The sequence below is a fragment of the Sminthopsis crassicaudata genome, chromosome 3 (assembly GCF_048593235.1).
Source record: "Sminthopsis crassicaudata isolate SCR6 chromosome 3, ASM4859323v1, whole genome shotgun sequence".
Classification (NCBI taxonomy): Eukaryota; Metazoa; Chordata; class Mammalia; order Dasyuromorphia; family Dasyuridae; genus Sminthopsis; species Sminthopsis crassicaudata.
Window position 1 is genome coordinate 642,662,981 of NC_133619.1, and position 18,561 is coordinate 642,681,541.

The following is an 18,561-nucleotide window of genomic DNA, read 5'->3' on the forward strand; positions in this document are numbered from 1 at the left end:
GCGGGGCGGGGAGCAGAGCTGGTGAGGGTGGGGGCGGACCCGCGCCCCAGTTCAGACCGGCGCCTCTTCCCTGTAGTCTTCCAGGCTTCCTGTCCAGGTGAGTCCGCCGCATAGTGGCTGGGTGCCTGCCCCGGGCCCGGGGCCCTGCCTGGGCAAGACCAGTAGAACTTGGGCCCGCGGGAGCCGGAGCCCGCCCCTCTACCTGGGGCCGGTGGGGGGGTGGGGGGGGTGAGAAGGGGGGGCTGGGAGGGCCCAGACTCTTGCAAGCATTTCATGCGCAAGGCCCAGATCCGGGAAGGGCTTGTCCAGGGCTTAGGCAAGGACCCAGTCTCTAGGGCTCTTTCCACCCCTTGGTCTAAAGCTCTGAGGTTAGGTGACTGGCGCGATCCTAAGTCAGCCAGCATTTATTAGGCACTTACTGTGTGCCATGAAGTTGAGCTAAGCACTGGTACAAGAAGGAATTGGGAATGCACGCCCTGGCCTCCAGGTGCTTGAGCTCTAATGGGAGAGATAAAAATACTAATTCTTCCGCGCAAATGGCCTTAGTGGGATGGGATTAACTGGAGCCTCTCCTAGGGCTGGGCCCCGGCGAAAGAGGTGAGGCTGAGGTTGGGGTTTCCCGGAAGCTAGAAAAGCCGGGCCTGAGGGACGCCGCGGAGAGGATTCCAGAGCAGACCCCAGACACCAGTGTTTCCCTGGGCAGGTAAGGCTGGTGGGGGCTGCCCAGGAAGGGCTTTGAACGCCAAGCACAGGGCCTTGCACTTGATCTTGAGACAATAGAGTCACTGGAAGTTGTTAAGAGGTTGGGAGTCCGAAAAATCCGGAGGATGTAGCATGGTGGTACCTTCTAGAGTAATCGGGAAGGTAGAGGAGTGGGGAGGGCTTGGGGGAAAAAGAAGTTCTCTTGGACACTGAGGGTACGATGTCTACCAGACATGCAGAGGTCTGAAAAGCTGTTGGAGGTCACCAGAGAGACCATCACAGCCCTTCTGTCCATCCAACCTTCCCTCCATCCTTTTCATGCAGCCATCCATTTATCGATTCATTGATCCTGTCACCCATCCTGTCCTCCATCCTTCCATCTATCCACCCAGCTTTTCCTCATCCATCCTTCCTCTGATCCATTCATTCACCCATCTGCCCATCCTTCGATCCATCCATCCTTCCGTCCATCCATGCAATCGCCCTTCCTCCCATCTTTCTGTCCCTCCTTCCTTCTGCCCATCCATCCCTGAGCTCAAACTTGGTCTAATACCAGCTCTTCCCTTCTACTGTGCTGCCACGCTGGCTCCTTCCACCTTCACAACAGCGCCTCCCCTGGATTCCCGGAGCTCCCCCCTCCCACTAGTCTTCCCGTTTCTCTCCGGTGAACTGGATTTGGATGAGCTGTGCAAAGGTGTCAGGGGTAGGGTTAGAGTGGTGGAGAGGGGAGCAGTCAGGCCAGCGACAGGTCTATCTTGGCTGGGGACCCCTCTTCTAGGGGGAGAGTTCGCTGTGGGGGCCGAGCCAGGTGCCCTGGAGGCAAAGTGCAAAGTGGCCACTTTAGGGTTAGGCAGGGCTGGAGTCTGGCTGGCTTGGGTCTGCCCCAGTGCACTAGCTGGGGCTCCCTGCTCTGACCTCAGCCGCTCCGGTCCAAGACACGACTCTCCCAGAGCTCCCCTTCCCCCGTCCCTCTGGGGTCCCGCCTGCCAGTGGTGGGCCGACAAGCCCTACCCGGTCTCTTCATTTCCCACAGGACCATGGACATGGCTCTGGTGATCCGGGCCTTGAAGAAGGAGCTCTTGTGTCCGATCTGCAAGCTCGTCTTGCTGGACCCGGTCACGAGCCCCTGCGGCCGCACCTGGTGCCGGGTCTGCTTCCCTGGGAAGGCCTCCAAGGAGCTGCCGACCAACCTGCGCCTGAAGAACGTGCTGTCCCTGCTGCTGCGCATGCAGCCCCAGCCGCCCGTGAGGTTTCCCCCGAACCACTGCGCCCTGCACATGGAGCCCTTATTGTTCTTCTGCTGGCACGACTGGGAGCACGCGTGCATAGTGTGCAAATACTCCGAGGAGCACCGGAGGCACACGCTGATCCCATTCCGGTCCCAGAGCCTCGAGTGAGTGAGCGTGGGACAGCCTCCCAGCCTTTGCCCATCGCCGGTGCTGGGGCGTGGGAGAGGCGCTGCATTGGCCCCCACTGTGCCTCGATCAGCCTCCGCGCCTTTGGCATGTTCCTGTATTTGCTCCCTGTCCTCCCAAAGAGTGGCCTGCTGTGGGGGCCGAGCCAGGTGCCCTGGAGGCAAAGTGCAAAGTGGCCTGGGCCTGGATGGATGGATGTGCAATAATAAATAACAGCACCATTTGTATACTGCCTTAGCCGGCTGGCCCAGCGCTGAGTTCTTCTCTCTCTGATCCTCACAACCACCTTAGGAAGGTGCTGTCGGGATCCCCATTTTACAAAGAGAAAACTGAGGCCGCATTTGAGCTCCCGTTTTCCTGCCTCTCCAGTAGCTCCGCGCTCTGGAGCGGCCCCTAGCGGCCAAGAACCCTGCACCGAGGCCTAAGTCTCGGTGGGAGGGGCGAGGGAGGTGAGAGATGGAAAAAGAGGCTAGGGGCGGCTCTTTGGCGTACTTTTGCGCCTGCGCTCGGTGCTCCTTTGCCTGCTGGGAGATGTAGTTCGGAGCGGGATGCGCTGCTGCGTTCGGCCGGGCTGGAGCGAGTGGAATATGGTGGGGGTGAAGGGAGGAGCTTCTTCGTAGGCCCGCCCCCGTGACGTTATTTCCCCCGGCCGTACCTGAGACGCTCCCCGCGGATGGGGTCAGCGTGGGAGCCCCAGCCCCACTCCCCCTACTCTCTCGTTCCCCTTCCCAGGCGCGCAATCTTCCTTCCGAAACCTCTGATCCTTTGCCCAGGAAGGAGCCCGCCCTCCCTGCCCTTATTCTTCGACACGCAGAGGAGGGAGGTGGCGCTGCTGTGCCTCCGACGGGCCTTGGCGGGGGTCTCCGGGAGCACTCCTCCTAGGGGGACGCCCGCGTTGGGGGAGGGGGCGGGAGAGGCTGTATCTGTCCGGCATCCTCTGGGGTCAGCTCTAGTAGCCGAGTGTGGGAGGGGGGGCTGACCGGGGCACTCCTCTCCCCACTTAGGCTGGCCCTGAGCCGGGAGTGGCAGGGGCTGGGGGTGGGGGTTGAGGGGATCTGGGACTCAGACCTGAGGTCACAGTGGCCGTGATCCTTTGGGCCATATTGCTGGGATTGTGGGTAGGAGCCGGACCCTTGCCTGGAGCAGGGTCCGAATGTCAGAATCCCCTTGGTGAGGCTCTTGGAGGAGGCAGGGCCCAGCCCCCGCAGCCCCCGTGTAGGCATGCTCCCCCAAATCAGCCCCCTTCTTACTCCGCGGGTCTTTGCGGAGCTCTCCGTCCTCGTGGTGTCTGCCCTCCCTCCATACCGGTGCCCTGCCCCCACCCATGGCCAGAGCCGGCCGCCACCGATCCTGGAGCGGGTCTTTGGGAGCCCACCTTCCTGGAGGACTTTAGGGACACGAGGGGGAGTCCCGAGACAGTGGGGGGCGCCAGGAGGAGGAGCGGAGGGGATGATGATCTGGAGGCAAGTCCAGCCGGGAAGACCGAGGAGTGGGGAGTGGGACGGGGGTCCCCAAGCCCGGAGAGAGGAGCGCCCCGGGCTGTAAGCGGGGGCCTGAGCAAAGGCCGGTGCATGTGGCCCTCCGAGGTCACCGGAGGAGGCACATGGGATGGAATGGGGGATTAGGAAGGGAGCGGAGACACGCCATCCTGGGACCAGAGTCAGCAGGGATGGAAGGGGCGCTAGGGCCCAGGCAGGGACTGAACGCAAGCGGGAGCTGGGGGGTGGCTTTCCCCACATGTTTAGGCCATAACTCACCCAAATGATCACTAAGGGTAGGAGAGAAATTAATGGAACCACAAGTCGGGGCTCTGCCTTATCCAAGGAGGGGAGGGGATGCACAGAAGGCTGGGAGCAGAGCATGCAGTAGGTGCTTAATCAGGCCTAGAGTGGGGGTGGGGCCTGGGTAGGAAAGAAAGGGGCTCCTATGTCCTGGGTCAGTCCACTGGGGAGATGAGGGGCCTCGCTGGCCACTGTCCACGCCCTGCATCGCCCCGGTTACTATGGAGACCAGAGCCTGCAGCCCGCCCACTCCACACTGCCTCATCCGCGCCGGCCATCCTCTGGCAGGACTCCATTTCCCAGCAGGCCTCAGAGTCACCCGGAAAGTGATGTCACTCAGTAAGATAGTGGGGGAGGGTCAAGCGGCCTCTTGTGCGTAAGAGCGGGTCCGAGGAATCTTGGGAGTCGTAGTCCGAGCCTCCTGCACGCAGGCGCAGTGCGTTGGGAGTCTGGCGCTGTCCGCTTTGTCCAGCTCGGGGCTGGCAGGGGGTGAGTCCTGCCCCGCACCGCGGGGCGGATGGCCGTGGGAGGTGGAAAATGAGGGCTTGGGGGTCACCTTACTAGCGTCCCGGCGGCCCCCCCCTGCCCCCGTCTGCTGAGAAACGGAGTGCCGGGTGCCTGTAGCCCCCTCCCCATCTCCTTCCCCCAGCCGCAAAACCCTCCTCTTAGTCTTTCGTCCCCCCAAAGCCGGTGCCTGCACATAGTAGGGGCCTCATAGATGCTTGTTCTCTATCTCTTAGCTCCTGGTTAGACCGGGAGCACCTGGAAGCCGGGACTGCCCGGTGCCATTCCCTGCAGAGAGGCAGAAGAAAGGGAGGGAACATGCCATTGTGAAGCACCTACTATGTGCCGAGCACTGTGCCGACTGCTTGAATTCTATTCCCCCACGTCTCTGGGATGGAAGGGCAATTTTGATCCCCATTTTACAGATGTGGAAACTGAGGCAGGCACACACCTAGTGTGCCTCTGACTCTGGATTTGAACTTAGGGCTTCTGGGCCCAGGGGAGCCCCTGCTTGTGGAGTGTAGGAGGTCCCCAAAGCCTGGCTGAAGCCATCCCTTCTCCCTTCTCCCCAGGCTTCTTCCTCCAGTATGGGGAGACTAGGGGAGCTCTTTCCTCCCCCTGGTGGTTCATATCTGGGCCTCTCAAGCTCCCTCTTTGTCTTTAGGCCTGGGTGCCACGCCTCCTCCCACACCCCCTGCCCCCTACCCGGAGCCGGTGGCAAGCACTCGGACCCCTCGATCCTCTTCGACCTGCTGGCCTAACAGTATGTTTCCTCCCTTGTCTTTGGCGCAATGTTCTGAGTCTTTGAAGCCCCTTTGGGGGCCTGGGGAGGTCCGTCCCCGGGAGACTGCATACAGCCAGTGTTTCCTAAATGCTTAATGCTGTTCTAGTGGCTCCTCCCAGTTCCCCCTCCTGTCATCCTCTGTCTCTCCACAATCCATGGGCTGTGTCTGTGTCTTCAGGTTCCTGAAGGGCTCCAGGGCTGGAGGGTCCTTCTTGGGGGGCCCAAGCATTCATTCAGCATCTGTGGTGTGCTGGGGGCCCTATGCTACTGGTATAGGTAGGGCTTTGAATAGTGTGACTAGATGGGATGCTCCGTGGTTGGGGGAGGGAGGGGAAGGAGGAGGGCGTTTCAGGCTGGAGGCCAGGGGGGCCAGGGTGCAAAGCGTGGGGGGCTAGACGGGAACTGGGTTATCTGCCTGCTTCTGCCTGCTTCCCCCTGCTCGGCCACACCCCCATTGGGCACCTCCAGGAGGCGTCAGGAAAGGTTCCCTGGAGCCTGGAGGAGCTTGGACTGAGGGTTCCAGGAGCCCCCAGTGCCTTTGCTGGGGGGAGTGTGACATGTGTGCATTTGCTCTGGGGGAAGGGGTGGGGAAGGTTTCATTGGGAGGGTCCAGGACCCCAGGAGCATTGTGGGACACGACTGGGAGAGAGTGCCAGAGAAGGGGCTGGGAAACCAGTGGTGAACCTGAAGAGCCTGCTGGGAGTGAACTGAATGGAGCCATCTCAATTGGGTTGGGGGGTCTGGGAGTGTGGCCTGCTGGCAGTTTGGGATGGGCTGCTTGGAGGAGGGATACAGTAGGTGCATAATAATGCTCACAGGGTGAGTACCCCAGATTTCCCACCTACTCAAAGTCCTTTGTAAGGAATTAGCATTTATGTAGCGCCTCCTGGGACTAGGATCTGTGAGGCTCTGCAGATCTCTCTGATCCTGGCGAAAGGCTGTTCTGACCTCCATGTTACACTTGTGGAAACAGAGGCAGTGTCTTACTCAGGGCTCCACAGTGAGTATCTGAGGCCACGTTTAGACTCGGGCCTTCCTGACAGCTCCACGAGGTGCCTCGAAGATCACTAGAAGATGGCCAAAGCGGGCCGGGCACCCCACGCTACCGAGCCCGGGGCTGCTGAGCGCACCTGGTCGGCCAAGGCAGAGCCTGACCCCAAGTCCCCCAAAGGATCCAGGGGAGCACCTTGTGGGGAAGAAAGACCAGCTCTCCCCTGGTGCCTCGAAGACTTTCACCCGCTGTCCGAGCTTGGCCCACCCAACACGGGGGCAGGGCGCTCCCACTTCCTCTGCCCCCATTATTAGGACCCCCAGATTCCCCAGGAGGGGCCAGTGGGAAAGAGCCCTGAGACCCTCGGGACAGATGCCTCCTCCTGAGGTCCCTGTGGGTCAGGACTAGGAGAGAATGGGTAATTGTCAGCCGGTGGGCCTTCGGACCCAACAGTGGGGATGGGGCGGGTCTGAGCCGGCTTTGGGCCCGTGGTGGTGAGGCTGCCCTGTCACCTTCCTCCGGGGGACTGGAGCAGTGGGAACAGGATTCCGGGTAAGGGATGTGGGTCTTTAGGAGTAACCCTGGGGCCTCCCAAGATTAGGTCTGCCCTGGTCCTGGAGTTATCAATGCCCAGCACCAGGTCTGCCCCCTAGTGGTGTCCCCGTGGAGTTAATGCTGCCTAGCATCCGGTCTGCCCCCCCTACTGGTGTCTTTCTGCACCTTGCATCAAGTCTGCATCCGAGGGGTGTCATTCTGTAGTTAATGCTGCCAAACATCAGGTCTGTCCCCAGTGTCCCTCTGGAATTAATGATCCCCCGCATCAGATCTGCCCCCCAATGGTGTTCCCGTGGAGTTAATGCCTCCCAGCACCACGTCTGCCTTCTAGTAGTCTCCACCTAGAGTTATTAATGCTAGCATCAGGTCTGCCCCCTAGTGGTGTCCCCCTGGGGTTAATAATGCCCAGCACCAGGTCTGCCCCCTAGTGGTGTCCCCGTGGAGTTAATGCTGCCTAGCACCAGGTCTGCCCCCTAGTGGTGTCCCCCTGGAGTTAATGCTATCCAGCACTGGGGCTGTGCCTTAGTGATATTCCCCTGTAGTTAATACTGGCTAACACCAGATGCTGGAGCCTCTGGTCCAGAGTAGTTCTTAGCAGACCTTGTGGTACCTGCCCGAGGTGCTGGAATTAGGGAAGTCAGCATGTTGACTATGTGCAGGGCACTGTGCTAAATCTGGCAATATCAATAGAAACCAGAAGAATTGTGGGTTTTGTCCTTCAATGGGAAAAGGCAGGGTGGGGAGAGTGGGGACGTAGTGACCCCACCCCGGGACAGGAGGATGAGATAGAGGAAGGGCCAGGGATGGGACATGGCCAGCCTCACCTCTGGCTGCCGCCTTCCTCTTCTTTCTCTGTTCAGTGCCTGGTCAGTGGCTCCCCCAGCTGCCCTCCTTGGGCTCTCTCCCATCGGGGCCACCTCTGCTGCCATTGTGTGGGATGCCTGCCTGCATTGTCATGTGCTTTTCCTTCATTACTACCAGCCCAGGGAACATGTGCGGTTTTTATGTCTTTCAGACTGTCCCATCGAGACAACCCAACCGCAGACCATTTCTAAAGACTCAAAGGCTCAGAGGGGATGTTCCCCAAGACCTTATACTTGAAAAAGCCTACAGGGACAGCACTCCACTGGGACACTAAGGGCAACTCGTGTCCAGCTCCTGCCAGGACACCCGAGCTGGAGAGAGAGGTGGTGCAAGGGAGGAACTGGGGAGAAGCTCAAGTCCTGTCACCCAGGAGAGGGGGCCTGTGGGAGACAAGCCCTAGACCATGGCCCCAGGTGAGGAGAACTCCACATCGAGTTCACATCCAATCCAACGTGCAAGGAAGAAAAATGCCCATAAATGTGAGGACTGTGGAAAAGACTTCAAGGTACCCTCGATTCTCATTGCCCACCAGAGAGTTCACACCACAGAGAATCCCTGTGAATGTGGTCATTGTGGGAAAGTTTTCATTCAAAATTCAGCTCTTATAGTGCACCAGAGGACTCACTGGAGAGAAGTCCTATTCATGCAGAATGTGGGAAAGCTTTCAGGGGGAGCTCAGACTTGAGGAAACACGAGAGAATTCTCACTGGAGAGAAACCCTACAAATGCAGCAAATGTGGCAAAAACGTTCAGGTGGAGCTCCCCCCACCCCATCAGACATCAGAGAATGCACAGTGGAGAAAGGCTCTATCAGTGCAGCAAAGCCTTTGGCCGCAGCTCCTCCCTTAGCAAGCATCACAAGGTCCACTCTGGCGAGAAGCCCTACGAGTGCCCCGAGTGTGGGAAGGCCTTCAACCGCAGCTCAGACCTGAGCCAACATCGCAGGGTTCACACTGGGGAGAAGCCTTATGAATGTGACAAATGTGGGAGAGCCTTCATGTGGCCCTCATCATACATCAGAAAAGTCACAGAGGGGAGAAGCCTTATGAGTATCCCCAGTGTGGGAAGGCATTTGTCCAGAGCTCCTACCTCACTCAGCACCAGAGGACTCACACTGGGGAGAAGCTCTACGAGTGCAGTGTCTGTGGGAAAGTCATGTTTCTACCTGATTCGCCACCACTTCAACCCAGAGAGTAGCTGAGATATGAAGGTGTCCTTGCTCTTGTGTAGATCAAGTGAGATGATATTTGTAAAAGGCTTAGCATGGTGGCTGAGGTGCAGGAATCCTCCTTCAGGGGAGTTGGGCTTGGTGTCCCAAGCCAGGTTGTCCCACACAGGAGGAGAGGGAGCCCCTACACTAGCCTCACATGTCCTCCAGCTAGGCAAGTATTATTTTGCACCAAAGAATTCACCCTGGGTTGAGGGTCAGAGAATGTGGGAAAGTCTGGAGGAGGAACTCAGACCTGGGCCCTGCCCTCAGCAGCTCACCGTCGGTTAGGATGATGCTTGTGTGGCTGAGCAGAGGTCTCTGTTCTGGGTGAGGATGCTAAGCTCCCTAGGACCAAGACATTGACAATTCAGATCTTTTCTGGAGCCTGGCCCTGTTTAAACAGGAGTGCTGCCATCCAGAGGGAAGGGCCAGGCACTCATACTAGAGGATGGAGGCAGATAGAAGAACTGAATTCAAGGGTATGGAAAAGATACAGAAAAGACACAGACAGCCCTAGAGAAATGTGTTTGTGTCCCACAAGGCTGTCATGATTAGGCAGATAAAACAGATCCAGTTCAGTGCATGTGGTGCACCCCAAGGGGAGGGCTTCCAAGGGATCAGATGGTGGAAATGCAGAAAGAAACAAATGAAGACTCCAAGATGCAAAATTTATGCAGACTTGTGGGAACGCTTTCAGGGGGACCTCAGACTTGAGGAAACACGAGAGAATTCTCACTGGAGAGAAACCCTACAAATGCAGTAAATGTGGCAAAAACGTTCAGGTGGAGCTCCCCCCACCCCATTAGACATCAGAGAATGCACAGTGGAGAAAGGCTCTATCTGTCAGTAAGACAGATTCTTCCCATTGAGATAAAATAACCAAGTCCTGTTTTAACCATGTATAGCAGGAACTATTTCCACATTGATCATGTCAAATAAAAACTGACCAAGCCTTCCCTGTGCACCAAGCTAAGTCCCAAGGCTGCTCAGAGTTAAGACTTTCCAAGGTTTTGTTGTCAGTCCGCAGATGATTCCCTCTGTGAAGGCTTCTCTGAAATCTCCCGCCCTAATATTCCTTCACAAGTGAATGTGTTTCTGTACCAACTGAGCAAGTTCTCCCTTTGAGCATCTTGCCCACTCTCCCCACCCTCCCCCGTGTTTGTGCAGATGTGGATACCCTAAGGATGAGAGGATTTCCCCCATCCTTCCTCTCCCTCCTCTTTTATAAGATAGAAAAAAAAAATCTGAGCCTTGTGTCTACTTCTCCCTCTGTGATGCTCTATGATGTGAGAGTTCTAAGGGAACCCACAGCTCATTTCTCTCCATCAGAATGCAAACAGCTTGGTCTCTTCTTATTTTTGCCTTTTTCTGTTTCTCTTGCCTCCTTGTTGGCATTTCAACATTTTATATTTCCTTGGTCTTCTCAGGAATGTTTAGAAGTCTATTACATCAAAGAGCCACTTTTCCCCCTGGAGGATTACACATCATTTTGCTGGGCAAACCTTTTGGTTATAAACCTAGACATTTTGCCTTCTGAAGTTCGAAATTTCAAACTCTCCATTTCTTTATAGTAATGGCGGATAAATCAGGTGTGATCTGCACTGGGGCCTTCATATTTGAATTCTTTCTGCCTGCTAGCAATAATTTGTCCTTTGACCTGAGAGTTCTAAATTTTGGCTATGATATTCTTGGGACATTTCATTTGTGGGCTTCTTTTCAGTAAGGGGCTGTTTTTTTTTTTTTTTTTAATATCTATTTCTCTGATTCCAAGAGATCTGGGCAGTTTTGTGATTTCTTAAAATATGCTGCCTGGACTCATTTTTTAAATTATTCATCAATTTTCACATAGTCCACGTTTTCTTCAATGACTTTCCCCCCAATCTCTTAAATTAATCTCCATGTTTTTCTTTGTAATACATTCTATTTTCTTCTATTTTCCCAGAACCTTTCTTTTGCTTTAGTGGTTCTTGTCATAGAGTCATTGTCTTCTATTTGGTCCATTCTAATCTTCAGGGAATTTGTTCTGTGATTAAGGTGTTGTACTTAAAGAAACAAAAGCTATGAAAGAACTAGAAAGGAACAGTTGGTTTCCTTTTTAGTTCTTTCTTTCATAGCTTTTGTTTCTTTCCTTTTTTTCCTCTTGCACTCTCATTTATAAAAAAAATTCCTTAAAAACAAATTCTTTATCTTTTTATTAATTGTATAATTATAATTTTTTTGACAGTACATATGCATGGGTAATTTTTTTTTTACATTATCTCTTGTATTCACTTTTCCAAAGTTTCCTCTCCCTCCCTTTACTCCCTCCCCTAGATGACAGACAATCCCATATATATTAAATGTGTTACAGTATAATCTAGATACAACATATGTGTGTAAAACCAAATTTCTTGTTGCATGGTAAGAATTGGATTCCGAAGATATAAGTAACCTGGGTAGAAAGACAATAGTGCAAACATTTTACACTCCTTTCCCAGTGTTCCTTCTCTGGGTGTAGCTGTTTCTGTCCATCATTGATCAACTGGAACTGAATTGGATCTTCTCTATGTTGAAGATATCCACTTCAGTTAGAATATATCTTCATACAATATCGTTGTTGAAGTGTATAATGATCTCCTGGTTCTGCTCTTTTCACTCAGCATTAGATCATGTAAGTCTCTCCAGGCCTCTCTGTATTCCTTCTGCTGGTCATTTCTTACAGAGCAATAATATTCCATAACATTCATACAACATAATTTACCCAGCCATTCTCCAATTGATGGGCATCCATTCATTTTCCAGTTTCTAGCCACTACAAAAAGGGCTGCCACAAACATTTTGGTACATGCAGGTCCCTTTCCCTTCTTTAGTATTTCTTTGGGATATAAGCCCAGTAGTAGCACTGCTGGATCAAAGGGCATGCACAATTTGATAACTTTTGGGGCATAGTTCCAAATTGCTCTCCAGAATGGCTGGATTCTTTCACAACTCCACCAACAATGCATCAGCATCCCAGTTTTCCCACATCCCCTTGAACATTCATCATTATCTTTTCCTGTCTTAGCCAATCTGATAGGTGTGTAGTGGTATCTCAGATTTGTCTTAATTTGCATTTTTCTGATCAGTAGTGATTTGGAACACTTTCATATGAGTGGATATAGTTTCAATTTCATCATCTGAAAATTGTCTGTTCATATCCTTTGACCATTTATCAATTGGAGAATGGTTTGATTTCTTATAAATTAGGGCCAGTTCTCTACATATTTTGGAAATGAGGTCTTTATCAGAACCTTTAACTGTAAAAATATTTTCCCAATTTGTTACTTCCCTTCTAATCTTGTTTGCATGAGTTTTGTTTGTACAAAAGCTTTTTAATTTGATGTAATCAAATTTTTCTATTTTGTGATCAATAATGATCTCTAGTTCTCCTTTGATCATAAATTCCTTCCTCCTCCACAGGTCTGAGAGGTAGACTATGCTCTGTTCCTCTAATCTATTTATGATCTCATTCTTTATGCCTAAGTCATGGACCCGTTTTGATTTTATCTTGGTATATGGTGTTAAGTGTGGGTCCATATCTACAAATTCTTTATCTTTTCAGAGAATTCCAATTGAGTTTATGCCTGAGCTGTTTTTTTTTTTTTTTTTTTTTTTTTTTTTTTTTGAGGCTTACTTGTAGAAGTTTAGGAATCATTCTTTTCTGGGTTTGTGTGTTGAGTTTCCCTACCTCCATAATACCTTTTTGTTGTTATTGTTGGAGGGGGTGAGGTTCTCTTTTTGTGTGTGATTTTAGGACTGGGCTCCACACACTTTCAGAGCGAATGGCTGGACTGATCTTGCTGCTGATTTCTTGGGGGTTCTGAGTATCATCTTATTCCAAGATGTCAGAGACAGCTCAGATTGGAGACCTGCAAGCTTTCAGTGCTCACAAGAAGGTCTGATCCAGGGCTCAGCAGTTTCCTACCCAGGTTTGGTTTGAGCTAGGAGCCTATGAGCTCCTGATGGATCTATGAGCCACAGAGCTGCCCATGTGATCCCTGTGATCTTCTGGATCTGGTCTCCCAAGGGATAATCCCACTTCTAGTTTGGTCTGTCTGAGAGAGAAGAGAAAAGTCAGCTTTTTTCTCTCACCTGAGCTATATAATTCCCAAAGTGGGCCTGGAGGCCAAGCCTAGAGTCATTCCATTCACCAATGATTAAAAACTCCCCTGTCCTACTCTCTCCATTCTTGCTTTCTCCATCTCCCTTTGCCTCTTTCCCCCACCCTTCCACAGGGCCCTTGGGAAAACCTGCTCCATAGGCTTTCATCCAAAATCTTTCATGCTTCTTCCATCTGTGAAGGAGATGGTCGAAGACAGACTGCCAAACCCACTTGGCCTCCTGCTAGCCTTGGGCCCTTGAACTCCCTGGGAGTCAATTTTCTCATCTGGGAAATGGGCACAGCAGAACGTCTCATTCTGTGGGTAGCCGGGTGGGCCAGAGTGTCCGGCATGGGGGTGCTTCCTCCTCAGTTTGGAGACCTCTGTGGCCGCTGGGCCGCCACAGGCAGGATGCCTAATCCCTTGGGGAGAGAAGCACACCTTTCTCCCCCCCCTCCCCCACAGCCCGTCAGCCGCCTCTCCCTCTTTGGGTGGCCAGGTTGGCCAGGCCCCGCCCAGCCCCCCCTTTCTGCCGTGCTCCAATTACTCGAGCTTCCTGGGGCTGCTGTCCCTCCCTCCCCAGCACCCACCTCGGTGACATGTCCATTTTCGATCTCTTTCAGACGGGGAGGCTGGGACTGAGACCCAGCACCTGCTCTACGAGAAGACCCGGGGCAGCAATGGAGAGACTGGAGGGGAGCTGGGCCCTGGGCCCTGGGTTTGCTGAGGCTGGTGGATGGGAAGCACTGGGGAGGAGCAGGGAAGAGGCGCCCCCCAAGGCTGCAGTGTGGCCCCCCGAGGTGCCTGTTTCACCCCAGAAAAGCCCCCGGGGGGAGGAAAGCAGCTTGTGCCCGAGCTCGTACTCCCTGGACCGGGGTGTCCCAGGGGCCGGCGACAAGCCCTACGAGTGTGGCGAATGCGGGAAAGCCTTCCTGCAAAACTCCGCTCTGGCTCTGCACCAGAGGGTGCACACGGGAGAGAAGCCTTACACGTGCCCAGAGTGTGGGAAAGCCTTCCGCTGGAGCTCGGACCTCCGCAAGCACCAGAGGACGCACAGCGGGGAGCGGCCCTATCCGTGCGGCCACTGCGGCAGGGCCTTCGGCCGCAGCACCTCCCTCATCGAGCACCACAAGGTCCACACCGGCGAGAAGCCCTACGAGTGCCCCGAGTGCGGGAAGGCCTTCAAGGGCAGTTCGGACCTGAGCCAGCACCGCAGGGTTCACACCGGCGAGAAGCCCTACGAGTGCACAGAGTGCGGGAGAGCCTTCATGTGGAAGACGGCCCTCGTCACGCATGGGAGAAGCCACAGCGGCGAGAAGCCCTACGAGTGTCCCCAATGCGGGAAGGCTTTTGTCCAGAGCTCCCACCTCACTCAGCATCAGAGGACGCACACCGGGGAGAAGCTCTACCAGTGCGGTTTCTGTGGCAAAGCCTTCGGCGTGAGCTCCTACCTCATCGAGCACCAGAGGATTCACACCGGGGAGAAGCCCTACCAGTGCGGTGTGTGTGGCAAAGCCTTCGTCCAGAGATCCCATTTGACCCAGCACCAGAGGATTCACACAGGGGAGAAGCCCTATGGGTGTCACCAGTGTGGGAAAGCCTTTCGCTATAGCTCGGACCTGATCCAGCATCACAAGCTTCACACTAGGGAATAGTTGGAGGGATATCATTGTCTCTGAAATCCCAGACTAGTCACACCAGGAACCCTATTTCTCTCTCTTTGTTTTATTTTATTTTTTCTGGTCATACATACATACATACATACATACATACATATATATGTATGTATGTATGTATATATATATTTTTTCTTTTGCTGAGGCAATTGGGGTTAAGTGACTTGCCCAGGGTCACATAGCTAGGAAATATTAAATGTTTGAGACCAGATTTGAACTGAGATCCTCCTGACTTCAGGACTGGTGTTCTATCTAGCTGCCCCTATATTCACTTTTTAAATACACATTTCTTTATGAATCATGTTGGGAGAGAAAAATCAGAACAATATGGAACCGTCATGAGAGAAAAAAAAAAAAAGAAAGAAAATGAATATAGCATGTGTTATTTACATTTAATCTCCATAAGTCTCTTTCTGGGTGCAGATGGCACTTTCTATCCAAAATCTATTGGGATTGCCTTGGATCAGTGAGCTGCAGAGAAGGACCAAGTCTGTCATAGCTGATCATGCACAATCTTGTTCCGGTGTACAATGGATTCCTGGTTCTGCTTGTTTTGCTCAGCATCAGTTGCTGTAAATCTTTCCAGCTTTTCTACAATCAGCTTGTCCATCATTTCAAAAAATATACTACAACTTATTCAGCCATTCCCTAACTGAAGGGCATCTACTCATTTTCCAATTCGTTGCCAACACAAAAAGAGCTGCTACAAACATTTGCTTCTTTTCTTTCTTTTATAATTTCTTTGAGCTACAAGCCCAGTAGAAAGATTGCTGGATCAAAAAGGGATGCAGAGTTTGCTAGCCCTTTGGGCCTAGTTCCAAACTGCTCTCCAGAATGGTTGGATCCATTCACAGCTCCCCCAACGATGTATCAGTGTCCCAGTTTTTCCACATCCCCTCCAACAATGATCATCTTTTCCTGTCATCTTAGCCAATCTGAGATAGTACCTCAGTTGTCTTACTTTGCATTTCTCTGATCAATAGTGACTGAGAGCATTTCTTCATATGACTATAGATGGCTTTAATTTCATCATTTGAAAATTATCTGTTCATATCCTCTGACCATTTATCAATTGGGGAATGACTTGTATTCTTATAAAATTGACAATACATCTCAGAAATGAGGCCTCCATCTCTTCATGAAGTCTCCCCTCTAGCCTCCTCCCCACTGCTTCTTGGTCCTCTTTCCCAAACATCCCCAGATCTCCCCTCTCTACAGGAGAGAACAGAGGCTCAGCATGGTTCCTATCTCAAGCTCTCCTCTACTTCTCCCTCCCTCCACTCCTCTCCCTTCACTCCTTCACCCCATCTCTTCCCTTCTTTCTTCCTCTCTTCTCTCCCTCTTTCCTTTTTCCCTCCTTCCACCCGCTGTGCCTCCCCTCCCCTTCCTTCCTTCTCTCTCCCCTTTTCTCTCTGTCTTCCTTCTCTTCCTGCTGTCCCTTCCCCTTCCTTTCTTTTGCTGTTTCTCAGTGCTTGCCCTGCATTTCCTCCCAGGGTGCCCCTTCTCTAGTGCCCTCCCCGGCCAGACGACCACTTACACTAATTGCATTTCTCTTTTCTTGCCCCCTTGCTTTGGGGTTGGACCACTGTGACCTTTCTCTTGACCCCTCTCCTGTCTCCTTGCTTCTTAGCTGGCCAAGTCCCAGAGCCCCATCTCGGGCCTGCTTTTCTCCTGTTTTGACTTCTGTCCTCCACCAGGGGCCGGTTTCCCAGGTCCATCAGGCCGTGGCTTCCTGGACACCTTGCAGAGCTCCAGATCCCTGCTCGGCCTGCCGCCATCGCTGGGTCCTTGTGGAGCGTCCCCCAGCCTTTCCTCTCATGCCCGGGAGCTCAGTAGTCTCTCAATGTCCTGGAATCTAACCCTAACCCTTCCATGGGGGTTGGGGTGGGGTGGCGAGTGTCAGGGGGCCTCCAGAAGCTGTTCCGAGGAGGCAGGGACTGCATGGCTCCTTTTCAGGGATGCTGCTGTTTGGTTCTGAGCTGGGCCCACGGCCATGCAGTCGCCCCCCCCCCCAACTATTCCTTCCCCTTCCATGGCCGGCAGACCGGTGGCCGGCTGTATGCGTTGACGATCCTCCATGGCTCCAGCTGAGCAGGACAGAGCTCATCAATCCTGATGAAGGGGCTGAGGGCTGGGGCCCTCCGTGCCAGCATCCTGCCCATTCGACAAGGAGCCAAAGGGGCCTCTGGCAACCCTTCTCTGCTCCAGCTCTGGCCCCTCCAGCCTAAACATGGCCAGCTCCTTCTGTGTCTTCATGTGCCACGGGAGCCGGGCTCTGTCCATCCTGGCTGACTCCTCCCAGGGCTCTCCCTTCTGAAAGGGGACCTGCAAGATGGCCTCCACTCCCTGGACAGGGGCAGCCTCCTCCCCTCCCTCTCCAAACTAGTCAGCCTTGGCATCCAGGAGCCATGGCGCCCCAGGGCTGGGGCCTCTTCTGTTTCAAGCAGGAAACTGAGGTCCACTCGAGGTTCTGCAGAGACAGTCCAGCTGCTTAGCTTGACTTCCTGCACTAAGCATAGGGTCTAGCATACAGTTGGTGCTTAATAAATGCTTAGCCCACCTGGGCCACGAACCTCAATCTAGAGTGAAATGTTTCTCTCCTTCCTCCTCTAGGAAATAGGGTGAGAGGTCAGGTTCTCCTCCCCTCTCCTTTCTTCCCCCCTTCCCCTTTGTGCTCTCCCCTCTCCCCTCTCTTCCTTGCCTCCCTCTGTCTTCCAGGTCTCAGGCTAACTTCAGCAAGTGGCCACATTGTGTGGGGGAGAGGTCACAGCAAGAGTGGGGAAGCTTGGGAGCAGCGGGGCTCTGGCCCTCTGCACCCTGGGGTGCTCTGGGACACCAAAGGCCCTCTGCTGGAGCAACTGAAGCAAGGGGCTAGTTTGAGCATGGCGGGACTTGGGCTGAGCCTGTCCAGCAGGGTGTGGCCCTCCTCCTCTCAGGTACATGCCCTCAGCCCCCAGCAAAGCACTTTGCAGCTATGATCTCATTTAATCCTCACAGTGACCTTGGGAGGGAGGGGCTGTTATGATTCCCAGGGCTATTATGATCCCCATTTTACAGATAAGGAAACTGAGGCAGGTAGTGGTGAAGTGATCTCTCCAGGGTCACTCAGCCAGGGTGTCTGAGGCTGGATTTGAACTCAGGCCCAGAGCTCAGTCCCCAGCCTTGCCCAGCTGGCTGACAGGGGAAGGAGCTGCGTGTGCTGGGGCCAGGGGCAGCCCTCCTGCTTCTGCCACCTCCATCTATTTGCAGAACTAGACGGCGGGTCTGGTCCACTTTTGAGCTTGGGGGCTTCTGAGACAATTTGTCTCTTTGTGAGACTGGCGGGGGGTGGGAGGGGAGGAGGCTGGACTGCCTGATCTCTCAGTGACTTTGGGACGAAGTCCTGCCTTCCTTTTCTTTTCTTTTCTTTTCTTTTCTTTTTTTTTTTTTTTTTTATAATTAAAAAAAAATTATTTATAATTTTTTTTCACAGTATATATGCATGAGTAATTTTTTTTATAATATTATCCCTTGTATTCATTTTTCCAAATTATCCCCTCCTTCCCTCTACTCCCTCCCCTTGATGACAGGCAATCCCATACATTTTACATGTGTTACAATATAACCCAGATACAATATATGTGTGTATATGTGCACATTAAATATTAGATTCCGAAGGTATAGATAACCTGGGTAGATAGACAGTAGTGCTAACAATTTACATTCACTTCCCAGTGTTCCTTCTCTGGGTGTAGTTATTTCTGTCCATCATTGATCAGCTGGAAGTGAGTTGGATCTTCTTTATGTCGAAGATATCCACTTCCATCAGAATACATCTTCATACAGCATTGAAGTGTACAGAGATCTTCTGGTTCTATTCATTTCACTCAGCATCAGTTGATTTAAGTCTCTCCAAGCCTCTCTGTATTCCTCCTGCTGATCATTTCTTACAGAGCAATAATATTTCATAACCTTCATATAC

The 18,561-nt window shown here is 53.0% G+C and overlaps 2 protein-coding genes across 5 annotated transcripts; both read left to right on the forward strand.

The window, feature by feature from the left end:
* The first annotated feature begins 18 nt into the window (after positions 1-18).
* On the forward strand, positions 19-2,346 carry LOC141564534 (E3 ubiquitin-protein ligase TRIM17-like). Its single transcript, XM_074307110.1, has 3 exons — positions 19-97; positions 577-703; positions 1,736-2,346. Exon 3 carries the CDS (start codon positions 1,740-1,742, stop codon positions 2,097-2,099), a length of 360 nt encoding a protein of 119 aa, XP_074163211.1. The 5' UTR covers positions 19-97; positions 577-703; positions 1,736-1,739; the 3' UTR covers positions 2,100-2,346.
* An 859-nt stretch (positions 2,347-3,205) lies between these two features.
* Positions 3,206-16,431, forward strand: LOC141564528 (uncharacterized). 4 transcript variants are annotated; one of them, XM_074307100.1, is made up of 3 exons: positions 3,206-4,387; positions 7,748-8,831; positions 13,548-16,431. In XM_074307100.1, the coding sequence occupies exon 3, from the start codon at positions 13,605-13,607 to the stop codon at positions 14,577-14,579; it is 975 nt and encodes a 324-aa protein (XP_074163201.1). In that variant the 5' UTR covers positions 3,206-4,387; positions 7,748-8,831; positions 13,548-13,604; the 3' UTR covers positions 14,580-16,431. The 4 variants fall into 4 exon arrangements, with proteins under 4 accessions (XP_074163201.1, XP_074163199.1, XP_074163202.1 ...); XM_074307098.1 differs by having other exon boundaries at positions 7,748-8,101; XM_074307101.1 differs by lacking the exon at positions 7,748-8,831.
* Positions 16,432-18,561: the final 2,130 nt, after the last annotated feature.

What these genes read in the sequence shown, in the direction of transcription:
- LOC141564528 (XM_074307098.1), top strand. Translation starts at nt 8,000, where the DNA reads ATGGCCCCAGGTGAGGAGAACTCCACATCGAGTTCACATCCAATCCAA. An exon ending in ACTGTGGAAAAGACTTCAAG is followed by an intron (nt 8,102 to 13,547) that starts GTACCCTCGATT and finishes GATCTCTTTCAG; the next exon opens with ACGGGGAGGCTGGGACTGAG.
- LOC141564534 (XM_074307110.1), top strand. Translation starts at nt 1,740, where the DNA reads ATGGACATGGCTCTGGTGATCCGGGCCTTGAAGAAGGAGCTCTTGTGT.